At 37.0% G+C, this 13240-nt stretch overlaps 1 protein-coding gene across 1 annotated transcript in view; it reads right to left on the bottom strand.

The window, feature by feature from the left end:
* The window catches only part of RECK (reversion inducing cysteine rich protein with kazal motifs), a 69527-nt gene that overhangs the window by 23819 nt on the left and 32468 nt on the right, over positions 1-13240 (bottom strand). The window contains exons 7-10 of the mRNA XM_037494834.2: positions 8847-8880; positions 6485-6682; positions 4308-4575; positions 1861-2040 (exon numbers count right to left, since the gene is read on the bottom strand). Of these exons, the coding sequence (XP_037350731.1) occupies positions 1861-2040; positions 4308-4575; positions 6485-6682; positions 8847-8880 (680 nt within the window). The remainder of the gene's footprint in view (positions 1-1860; positions 2041-4307; positions 4576-6484; positions 6683-8846; positions 8881-13240) is intronic.

Raw genomic sequence — 13240 nt, 5'->3', positions numbered from 1 at the left:
TAACAGTGAGGCTTAGGAACCTGTGCTCTTTCTTCTTCCCACTTGATTTTTTTAAATAAGAATTTACATATTTCTCCCCAGACTCTCCATATCCTCACCTGTATCCATCTTTACTTATAGAACCTTTAACTTGTCTATCATGTTAAATTTAACATGTAATTAATTTAAAGTCCTTATCTGCTAAGTCCAGTATCTCAGTCATTTGCCTCTTCTCTTGATTGAGTCACATTTTCCTGTCTCCCCTTCATTTCTGGTAGTTTTGTTTATACGATGGCCATTGAGAGTAATATCTTAGGGAGTAGTTTCAGGTTTTGTTGGCATCTTTCAGTTTTAGCCCTATCCCTAAGATGTGATCCTTACTCCCAAGGTGTGGCCTGAATGGCCTTTTAATAAAAAACTTAATCTGGGAACTAGGTCCCTCTAACTTGGCATGACTTGAATTCCAAACTCTGCCCCTCAACAGACAACTACTACAATCTGTGTTTATCTTATTTCAGCTTCCCAGCTATTATATGCCCCTGGGTTCCTTATAGTCTCACTTTATGCAAGTGTAATTCAGGAGGAAGTCAAGGATATAAAGTGGGGGAGGTTGTATGCAGACTATGGGTCTCCTTTTGTGGGTTTCTTCTTTCTGGGATTTTCTCTTTACTATCAATATCAATTTGACAGCCCCAAACACTTATGGGCTAATACTTTGGCCCAAGACTGCTGCATTCTGCCTCAATTTTATTCCCCAAGTAAAGGGAAAAGTACCCACGAAGGAAAAACTAGATTATGTGGTTCTCATTCAGTGTGGTTTTTCCTATTAAAGAGATGTAAGCCCCTCCTTTTCTTTATTTCAGTCAGTTACTAATGCCTTCAAAACAATCATTCTTTTATATATTGTGCAGAGTATTGGCAGGAGAGATAATCTGAATCTAATTATACTACCTTTATCGGAAGCTAGGATGATGTGTCCAAATTTAATTTTGGACATTTCACAGATTTCAATCTCTAACTCAGATCCATATTGGCTAACAACTCTATCACCAGTTGCAAAGACAGCTCAATTTTCTTACTTGAAGTGAAAATCTGAATACTTTAAGAGGACAGAATATGTATTAGCTTGAAGTAAACATCCTCTGACCTTGCTTCTGGCTCAACTGAATTATTCTCTTCCTTTTTGCTGCCTTGATCCCTGAACTACAACTTAAAAAACCAGTCTCCTTTTCTTTAAAAGCTCTCCCTTTTTTAACTTCTCTGAGATGACCTTCCCTATGCTTCTAGATGCCGTTTTGCTGTTTTTCGTACTGTTTCTCCAGTCATTAATTCAGTTCTTGGCTCCCAATTTTTCTTATATTTAATATCTCAAGAAAACACCTAATTTGAATTGATTCTGTAAAGAAAATATTTTTGTGTGAAATAGGGAACTCACTGAGTGGAGGCTGCACAGTCTGAAGGTCCTTTCAAATAAACTGTCCCTGGGAGGGTATCTGAATGACACATAAATTATTGGGGTGTCGGAAAAGTCATGACATATTTTTGCTTGAAAAACACAGAAAAAAATATATCATGATTTTCTGACAACTCAGTATTTTGTAACGCATTGTTTCCACTGTTAGTATTGTAGAAGGAAGTGGGGAAGGATGGCAGATTTCAAGTTGAACTCTAGAAACTTGAAGTATCTCTAGATTAGAAGGGTCTTTGTTACAGTGCTTCCTTTCTCAGAGATGATTTACCAGATGGAATATAGTGTGAGAGATGAAACCATAAAAAGACATTACTTCTTTTTAACTAGAAGGAACAAAATTAGAGTTAAGTGGTATTTTTACTTATTTAATAACAAGATAATTAATGATAAAATATTTCCATTGCTTCTACCTGTTGTTAAAATTAGTACAGTATGTAAGATTTCTACAGCCCAACTGGCAAGGTTCTCGAACATCTGCCAAACAGGTCAACATGGACACTTCCACTGGATTAAATTCACAAAAGCGATCAAACTCTTGCCAACTCTGTGTATTGCCCCAGCTCATGCTATAAAGTTTAGTACACAGTTCCCTGAAACAAAAGCAGAAACATAAATGAGCCAAATGAATAGATATTTAATTTGCGTCAAGTTCAAACACCATGACTTATACTTTAGAATGTAAAAAGGTAAAAACCTCCAAAACTAAGTAAGCTCTCTTAGGATGTAGCCCCAGAAAACGTCATCTTTCAGTGAGGCTTCTTCTATCATCCATCTCTTTCCTTTTTGTCATGGCTGCTAGAAAGCTCAGTGCTAAATTTAATGTTTAGCTATAATATATGTATATCTTTATTCCTGGCACAAATATTTCTCTTCATATTTCTGATCTCTGTTTTACCTTTAAAGTAAGCTAAAGCATTTGGTTTTATCTCCACAAAGCTATATTCTACTATGTTTATGTTTCAATCACAGGAGGCAAAACTGACACAGTTCTCAGATTTCTTTTAAGAAACATTGCAGACTTAAGAGTTTACTGGTTTCCCTGAAAGACTATCCCAAAGCCAGTTACAGCCCTTAAGAAATACCAAGGCAGCCTAAATGTAAAGGTTTATGAATTCCAATGTTACTACATCCTAGTGTAAACACATACCATTTATATTTTCAGTACCTGAAGATTATACCATGAACTTAAAATGTGTGTATAATAGCTAACATAATATCTGCATTATATTCAAAATGTTTTCACTAAATTCACTAAATTTACATTTATAAATATCATATATGCATGATACAACATTTTAATACTGCTGAAATATGCAAAGGCACAAGCAAAAGTCTTCACTCTTGTCACATTTTGACTCATAATTACACCATAAGGAGGATGTCTTTTATAGGTTCGTTTAGTTACTCTACCCAAATGTAGAGTGCCTTTTGTGTGACGACCTGTTCAAAGCACTGGATATGCAGTCGTGAATAAAATGATAAGGCTCTTGCTCTTAAAAGAGAATACACATCATGGGAATGTGGAGATCAAGTTACATCAGGTACCTTTCATCTGGAAACCAGCCCTTTCTTTAGTCCTTAACTCTATGACCTTGGACGGGTCAATAAATATCTCAGAGTTAGTTTTCTCAAACAAACAGGAACTATACAAATTGATACTAATTATAAGATGATATCAATCATCTTTTAAGGGTTCATGAGGGTGAAATAAGATGTAATGAAAGCATTCACATACCATAGTATTTCTTCCTGGAGTTATTCGGGATAGCAGATTCATTTCATTCTAATCTTTAGTGGTTTTAGGATATAACTCTTCTGTGGATATTCAAAGAATCTTTCAGCATCCCTTGTATGACTATATTTATTAACTCCTACCAGCAATTCAATTTTCTTAATTACAGGACAACTTCTCTTTAAGCCCTCCTGTTAATTTTCTTCAGCTATTTTACAAAGTTTTAATATCTTTGGTAAAGCTATTTTAGATATAAATTTTTTGGTTGAGATTTTTCTCTTTATTCTCTCCCTCTCTTTCTTTTTTGAGGTAACATTAGTTTACATTACTCATCAAGTTGACTACATTACATTTTCTCACCATGCCCAGACTTAAGTCTCCATCTACCACCAACCAACCAGGCCCTTTTACCTATTCCTTGGTCTCTGTGATTTTCCATTAAAGGTCCATCCAAGTGAGAAACCACATGAAAGATGATTTCATTCCTACTTTGTCATATTCATTTCAGGATATTCTACTCCTGTGTGATCTATTTTTGCGCAAAATATCTCTAATAAACCAAACTTTTATTTGATCTGTCTTCTAACATGACCTTAGTTTAGTTATCTCTATTTATTCTTGCCTCTAGATTGTATTTCCTCCATTCCATACTTTATTGTACATTTTTTATTCCTAAGAGTATCACCCAAATGAACACTGATACACTAACTTGGACATAAGTGACAAAACAGTTATTCACCAATATATACAAAAGGTTGATTAAGTTGAAAGTTTCATAATTTAACAAAAAGAATATCCACTAAATGTTATATCAAAAATCTTACTTGATGATAACCTTGAAGGCAGAATCTATATTGCATTATCCTTCACTATTCATCGCCCTGCAAATGCTAATCTCCACACCCTGACAGTGTTTTTAGCAGTCAATGTACAAAAACAATGTTTTGTATATATATGATGCTCAAAAAATATTTGCTGGATGAAAAAAAAAAAAAACCTTATATCTTCTAAACTCTCAAGTCTACACACCTCAAGAATACCACATGCATTTGCAAAACCTACAATCATTAGTTAAAATGCTATTTTCTGCTGGCTTTAATATAAAAAAAATGAGATAATACTGACCTACAGGTTGAAGTATTTGCTTTAGAACAACAATGTAATTTAGCCCCATCAAGGCCCGTAGAGGGAGGAGGGTGTAAGGTGACTCCAGGGTGAACAGACTGTGAGCTTTCAAGAAAACACTGCCAAAGAGGATCCTGAGGCAAGGGCTGGTTCTTACAACCCTCGATGAGGCCATCAACAATCTCCATTTCTGTTTTCTTAGACATCAGGATTCTCTTGCAGGCATTTTGGCAAGCATGGTCTTCAGCTCTGTCACAGCAATATAAACCTACATTTCCAGAATATAAGTGGCTTAATCAGCTGTTTCATGTCACACACTGCTCAGAAGTACATGGTGGTGTACTGGAAACCACTACTTCCCTGACTCATCTGTCAGTATCTGCTGCATACATGGTCTACCAAATTCTCCATCACTTTGCAGTGCAGCGAACAGGCAAGGAGCCAAAGTGGACATGGTATCTGTTACCAGATTTCACTATTATCCCCAAGCATGGAGACTCTAGCCCCATCCCCATATGCACAACTACCCACACCTAGTAAGCCCTCATATACAAGGTATTTTATGTTCTTGAAAAGGTATCATAGATCAAACTGGAATTATTTTGTGTTAGAAACATGCCTAAAAGGGATTATGTTCTTGACATAATGAGAGAGATCACTAATCTTAATTGTAATAACCAAAATACCATATTTTGATATTCTGGGATATTAAGATTTTACATTATCAGTGGAAGTTAATTAATCTAAGTTGTAATTTAAATAATACAATAGATTAGCGAGGTTATCTATTTGCTTCCACCTTTAACAAGATATCAATTTGCTTCCATCTTTAATTGTCTACAAAGAATCAGAAAGTAAAAGAACACTTTTACTAGAATACAGAATTCAGAAGGGTTTTGTTGAAGCAGCTTTTTCATGCCTTTAACTTTTTAAGAAACCTATTCAGGCATATCTGTAGCTTTCTTTTCCAGGTCTTATATGGATTAGCACAGATATTTGAAATGATTTTTCTTTTACCCTTAAAACATCTTTCTGCTTTTCTTCTCTTTTTATTTTCTGAGCTGTTAATACCTTAGCTTCAGCAGCACATTTGTAGGGTCTGAATGTCAGTGAAGACAGATCTGCCTTTAAAATGGATGAAGGTTGTTTGTGGCAAACATTTCAATCATCGTCTGATTTTCACTAGTGACAGCACAGATGACCTAAGTCTTTAAGCTCTGCTTTCATTGCTGGCCAAACAGGCACACAGCACTTCCTTTGAGTTTAGAAAAATGTCTTTCAATATCCCAGTGTAAATCAAAACACTTGCATCTGGCTTATAAGTCAGTCTTTTGTCAGTGTGGTTGGTTGTTCACTTCTCTAAAGCCGAACACCTCTAGTTGAAGAAAAGGGAATAGTGGACAAACTTAGCTGAGGTTTGAAGACCTAATCAGGCACTGGTTCATGAATTAAGCTTTGATTTTAAAAAGTATCAGAATCTCCTCTCATTTTCAAGATATTTTTATTACAAAAGTTACACAATTCATTGGTAAAAATTCAAACATTACAGATACATATAGTGTGGAAAAATACATATGGAACTAACGTATCACACTATATGGTTAGGTCAGCAACTTGCTTATTTGCTTATTATATCTCGGACTTCTTTCTATGTAAACATATCTTTTTTCTTTTGTTGTTTCTATAGTGTTATATTTAGACCATAATTTAGTTAATCAGTTTAAATCAATACCCTACTGATGGATATGTAGATTATTTATAATTTTTCTCTATTATCACCCATGTAGTGAACATCACTTATATACATAGATACAATGTAATTTTGCAAATTTGTAAGTTTTCTTGCTGGATAAATTCTGAGAAATGGAATTACCAGTTCAAAAGATAGGGCTATTTGAAATGATCGTAGTCCTAAACCAACTTCCCTGGAACATATCCAAACCAATGAATTTTGCAAACCTCAGAATAGATAGCCTGCGCCTCATTCACTCAATAGCTCCATCTTTCTTGGCACTTTGTAGCTGTGACAATAATGACCAATCTGAGTAATCTAAACACCAAAGGAAGTCTGGTGCTTCCCAAATAACCCAGACTTTAAATACATACAAGACTTTTTTACCTTTTTATGCATCACTTTACCAAAGAATGAAATGAAAGGCACATGACCTTTTACTTACTATCTGTTGGGTTCCTCATTGGGTAAGACTGGGTGTAATTGTTCACACAGTGTATTAATTGTGGACTAACAGAGGCACAATAATTTTCCACTGCTTTGATTTGAGATGGACCAGGAGAAGAGTCTGTTCGAAAAATGGCTTGACAGTATTCACGACAATTTGTGTGATGGCCTGCGTAACTGCAACAAACTGAGCCCACTACGGGGAAGAAAAAGGAGATGATGTTGAAATGGAAACAGCTATTTTTTAACATTAAATCATCATAATGATGGGACAACAAATGACTTTTTGATTTTGGAAAGTAAAACTGTGTCATATAAATACTCAAATCAGCACTACTGGTGGTGCAGCCCTAGGAAGATGCGGTCATTCCCTCATGTAAGAAGGTCCCAGGCCCAGTGGTTCTCAGAAGGAGCAGTATCATCCCCCAGGGAGACTCTGGACACAGGCAGAAGTATTTCTGGTTTTCACAATGACTTGGGGCATAAAGGTCAGGGCTGTTAAATGCTCTGCTCTGTAGAGCACCGTCTCACATAGCCTAAGCTGTCTCCCAAAGTGGTGACAGTGTGCATGTGGAGACCACTGCAACAGTTTCTTTCTACGTTAAATTTGTAGAGATTTATAAGGAAAGTGAAACAAAACATAATAAATAAAACCAAAATAAAGTCCCAAATGACTCACATATATAAAATAGAATCAGCAGAAACAGGGATGTCTCATACTTAACAACCATGTAACTGTATCTTGAAGAAAAATCCTAAAAATTCTCTACTGTTTTAACCTCTCCAAGAATGTGCCTAAGTTGAAAGTCTTCCCTTATAGCTGACATGCCCTGCATTAATACTGAAAAATAAAAATATCCACATGTGAAATAAATATGATTCTGAATTTATGTATTTTTAAAAATCAAGGGGTACCATTTTAAGTATCAGGGGTTAACTAGGCAAGCAGGTAGGGGTGGAAGCAGATGTGGCATTTATAATGGAGATGTGCAAGGTGAGGCTAAGGGCTCTGTAGTAAGTTGAAGGCAACCAGGGTAAAGCTATGGCATCTAGGATATCTCTGATAATTATCAGAAATGGTTGTAGAAGGAATCAGAATCGGGTTTCTGGTGAGTTCCACAGACCAGAAAATGAGCAGGAAATTCAGGGAACTTCCAGAAATAATGATAAGATAAAATCATATACAATGAACTAAATGAGGACTTGACTAATATAGCTCAGAGTTTCCTGCAGCAGGAAACTGTTTCATAACTATTTTGTACAATTTAAGGTCCTGACTTGAAATTACTACCAAACTTACTGTGTTCTTTGCTGAATTATTCATTTTCATCACAAAGAACACATTCTTAAATTTAGATATAATTTACATATAAAATTATATTGGCTTCAGGAGTCCAATACAATGATTCATGACATATACCACCACAAAAAAGAATTGTTAGTGGCTACATTTATCATTGTCACCCTCAATGAGGATAAACTGGAGATGGTGATGGAGAAGGCTGAGGACAGAGAAGACAAGTGAGAACAGAACAAGGATGCCTATATCCCAATTCCCTCCCTAGGCTGGCTCCTTCAACAATGTGGGAGAACATAAGATTTGCCCAGAGACTACCTGGGAAATCTTGAACTAAGCCTATATTTGAAAGAGTAGAAGATAAAGTATAGATAGTAATGATTCTTACACCTCACTGCCAGGCTAATCAAAACAACTCTTTGTTCCTGAGCTGTGTTTTCCACCTTCACTGCTCTAACTCTCCCCTTCTCCTGGAATTCCCTTTCTCCAGTCTCCACTGTTCACATTTTGTCCATCCTTCAGGGCCCAGCTCAGCTACCAGCTCCATGACGTAACTTCTAAGCATCCCTGCAGGATGTGATCTCACCTTCCTCTGGACTTGAGAAAAACTTTACCACCACATCATCCCACATCCACTATGTTGCAGGATTCTTTGTGTATGGGTTGTATTCTTACAGATGTGTTTGCCAGCCTAGACCAAGTGGACAATGTCTGCTGAATGAACAGGGAGGTGGCCCTGGCCAGGGATGCCTTATGTTGGGGAGCTTTACTTCTGAAAGCGATCCTATTTATTCAAGTGGGAAATGATTTTCCTCCACATCTAGCATGAGTCTCTGATTTGTACATCTGCAATTAGGATTTGGGAATTGTTATAATTCCTGAATCGCCTGAAGGATTTAGAACACAGTGGTATGAGAATCCCGCTGCCCATAGGTGCCTGTAGGTGGCTTACTAACAGTCTACCTAATGTCACAGTCTTGGCATGTTATTAACAGGTAAATCACAGTCTCTCACTGTGTTCTGCTCTGCAGACTGCTTGTATAACCATGGACAAAATACTTACTTTCATTTCTGCTAATGCAACTGAAAAGAGCGTTCTGTAAATTAAAGAAAAACAAACAGCAATTAACAACCACACAGAATTTCTAATTTTGTTCCAATTTATGATTACATGGAAATCAAATACTTAGTTACAGGATATCAAATATTTAATTCTTCTGTAAATCCAAGACAGAAAGCAAGGAGGCTATGAAATGACATATGGTGAAAAGGAAAACCATTTTCTAACACATATTGGGGATCAAGAGTATCACCCTAAGCCATAAGCTGACCACATTATAGCAAACCAAGTTTATGTAAAGCTATGCCAATAGCTTTACTCCATATACATGTGGAGAAAACTATAATACATTAATCTTAATTATTTCTTGCAGGATGTAAATAATCCTGCAAGAAAATAATGCTTCCAGAAAATAATCATATTAGGTTAGGACATTTAGGGAAATATATATCTCATATAGTCACATTTTAGAGTGGAAAGGACTTCAGAGATCATCTCTAATTGCCCTCAAACATGACCATGAACTAGAATCACCTGGGCTCCCTAGTCTTTACTCTAGACTGCAGAATCTGAATCTGAGAAGAAAGCACAGAAATCTGTATTTTAAATAAGGCTACAGTGATGATTCTCACGAAGCCATCCTTGGGTTAGTTGAGGAATCTATCTACCATTTTACAGAAAAAGAAACAGTTTCCTCAACAGGGGAGAGAGAGACTGCCCAAGATCACAAGGCATGTCAAAAGCAGAGCCTGGGACTAGAAATAGTGTTTCTAGAACTCTCAAATACTGTTCAGAAAACATGACACTAAGTGTATGGAAAACAAGGAGCAAAACAATACAAAGAGAAAAACATCGTTGTAAAGCCATTTGGATGGTCAGACCTTGTCACTCACAACTGGAAGAAAAATGAATTCTTAAGATAACAAGGGCATAAGTAAAAGATAGATGGAAATCAAGTGCACTTTTGAGTCGAGATGAGTTAGCTCTTGCAGCTAAATCACAAGCTGGCTCTGTGATGCAGACTTGTTAAAACACCAGGTTTATTCACTGACATTTAAAACCTAGCTTCAAGCGTTGAGCCATAAAAAGTTATATGTAGCTGGACCAAGCTCATTTTCCCCACTAAACGATATTCTACAATAGAAATTAACCATACTTTTTATTCACTTAAAGTAAAGCAAAACAAAACCCCCAGACTCCATAGATAAGGGTAGTGAGTTCAGCCAGCACAAATTCTTTCTGCTAGAGATCTCATGAGGCTCACAAGGGTAGAGAAAGTAAATAGTCCTGCTGCTCTTTAATACTGATTGTTTTAATATCTCTCTCCATTTGTGTTTCTTTTAGTTTGACAGCTTCAGCTCTGCATTATGGAGAGCCCTCTACTCGGATTCACTAGCTTCAGGCACACTTTCAATAAAATGACCTAAAAGAACATTTCAAAGCAAATTGCTACCAACTTTCTAATCCCCTTTAATTGGAAGAATATAATTTTTATTACCCTTCTTTTTCTGATAAGCTGGTATTCCTTTTAGCTTTTGGGCTTTTTATTTTTTTTTAACCTTACATCTGAAGAAATGCATCTACCATCTTGGTGGCTGTTCTGCACTGCATAGCCCAATTTTAACTTTTAGTATCTTTCAGTTCCTCTTAAAGTCTCTAGAGCTGTGGTTCTCAACCTGGGGATGACTTTGCTTCCCAGGGGACATTTGACAGTGTTTGGGACATTTTTTTTTTTTTGACCACAATTTGAGAGGGGGAAGGGGTATGAATGTGCGTATTACCGGTATCGAGGAGACAGATGAGGCCAGAGATGCCACTTGAACACCCTACAATACACAGGACAGCTCCCCCTCAAAAAAGAAGTATCCAGCCCCAAATGTCAACAGCACCAAGGTTGAGAAACCCTGCTCTAGAGACCATCAACTTTGTTCAAGCTGAACTGTAAAAAAATTGACCTTACAAATAAAAGAAATATTACTCTGGGTCAGCCCTGTGGTCACTTAGTTTCAGAGAGAGAGATATTAAAGGATACAAAACCTAAAAATCTCAGAGGTCATCTAATATAACTCTGACAGAAGCCCAGTGTCTGAGACCTAGAAAGAAGAAATCTATGGGCCCGGGCTTCCATCCACAAAGGCAACAGAAAATGATGGCACCCAGGCTGTCGTGCCTGCTGGCTGTGTTGTAAATGGACTGGAACAACTGTAAATGGATGTGACTGGAACACAGTCACATTCGTTTGTTTACATGTTGCACATAGCTACTTGACACTGCAACAGCAGAGCTGAGCATAGAGATCACAGGGCCTGCAGGCCTAAATTTCTGCAATCTGACTTATAGAAAAGGTGTGCCAACCTTTGATGTAGAAGGGCACAGTTGATGGCCAGGAATCAGAGATGCTCTGTAAGTGTTTCTCATTTTGTTTACTGTTCATTGAGAGGTCTTTTATGCATAGGTTTATCCTTGTTTGTTGGACTAAAAACTTTTATAATCATACATGTCAGTATCTCTAGTGTTAATACTGCTTTCACATATTTATCTTTACCAGTTTTAAGGTTTAAAAGAATGTTCCTTCCTTCAAAGTATAGTAGTATCCCCTTATCTGTAGGGAATACATTCCAAGACCTCCAGTGATACCTGAAACCATAGAGAGTACTGAACCCTATTCTGCTTTTTCCTACTTATATACGTACCTATGGTAAAGTTTAATTTACATTTTAGGCATAGTAAGAAAATAACAATGATAACCAATAATAAAATGGAATGATTATAACAATATACTGCAATAAAAATTAAGTGAATGTGGTCTATTCCAAAACATCTTATTGGACATCATATTTGTGAACCACTGTTGGCCAGGGGTATCAGAAACAGAGAAAAGCGAAATCATGGCTGAGCAGGGACTACTGTATCCTGGTGTTCAGCGAATTCAGTTCTCTGTTGGTTACTTTACACTCATCATGGACTCTGATCCTACTACCTACATAGAAACTGTACCTTAAGTAACTATATCTCAAGTAATTACACCTAAGGTATGAACTATTCGCAACTCTTTATACTGCTTAAACTACTGTGATTGTTTTGGAAGGGCTTAAGACATACACATGTTAATTACAGAATTCACTTAGGGTTATTTCCTTGTTTTAAACCTCTGCAATAAATATTTTATGAATATTATCCAGGACCCAGATGTTCAGTATTCCTCCTGAAATTACATAAACAGACGAAAATGGAAAGAATCCTATTCAAAATTATATAACAAAACAGCACTCCATCATAAGCATGTAAAATTACGTGAATACTATTTAAAAACACTGGCACTTTAAGAGAATGAAAATCTCAAAAAACACAAAATTGCCAAATTGTTTCCCAAATTGCTAAGCAGATAAGCATCTGATCCTAATGGATGAGTTTGGGTTTAAAAAAAAAAATCAAATTCAACTAAGTTGAATAATTCATATCATGTTTAAGTATCTTCTTCCCTTTATGTCTATTTGATTTACAAAAGGGCAAACCATAATGTTGGTAAAAATATTTGATATAAAATGCAGTATCATGATTTTTAAAATTGCCTCAATTAAAAATGTCCATAGTTTAGACTCTAGTTTATATCATTCCTAAATGATTATATATCTAGATAAGAAGAAGACATTTAATAGCCAGCACTTTTTTTCTGAACTTTTTTTTTTTTTTTTTTATTTATTTATTTTTTTTTTATAGAGGCATGTTTTATTTATTTATTTATTTTGTTTGTTTGTTTGTTTTGTTTATACATGCACTGGGTACAGTCAGAAGCGCGGGAGGGTGAGAGAATTCACCAGAGCCAGAGCGGGGAGCAGAGCAGGCAGAAGGACCGAAGTACACTGCTGAGGGGAGCAGCGGGCGGCAGGAGAGGTCTGCGCGCCATGTGGGATCCTCCGCCGGTGGCCGGGGAGCAGCCGGGGATCGAACCGGCGCCGCAGAGGCCGCGGGCAGCTTCGCAACCCAGCACTCAACCGCTGCGCCACCGGGGAGGCCCTTTTCTGAACTTTTGCTATGACTAAGTTTGACAAAAAAAATGTAATATGACAATCTTGTATTTTACATTTTTAACTTGGGGATACATTTTCAATTTTTCAATGTGGGAACTACAAAAATAACTGCCACTACAGGGTATTGGCAGTTAAAAAATGTAGAGTCCTCATTAAAATATATTAGGATGTACTTTTTTGTTAGTCCTTTAAGGATTGACTTAAAAAATGTCTGATTCTGGGCCTCCCCGGTGGCGCAGCGGTTGAGCGCTGGGTTGCGAAGCTGCCCGCGGCCTCTGCAGCGCCGGTTCGATCCCCGGCTGCTCCCTGGCCACTGGAGGAGGGTCCCACATGGCGCACAGACCTCTCCTGCCGCCCGCTGCTCCC

This window comes from Talpa occidentalis, unplaced genomic scaffold (assembly GCF_014898055.3).
Source record: "Talpa occidentalis isolate TD23 unplaced genomic scaffold, MPIMG_talOcc4v2.1 talOcc4.7, whole genome shotgun sequence".
NCBI classification, from domain to species: Eukaryota; Metazoa; Chordata; class Mammalia; order Eulipotyphla; family Talpidae; genus Talpa; species Talpa occidentalis.
Note: the sequence above shows the minus strand (reverse complement) of the source record. Positions and strands in the feature narration are given on the sequence as shown.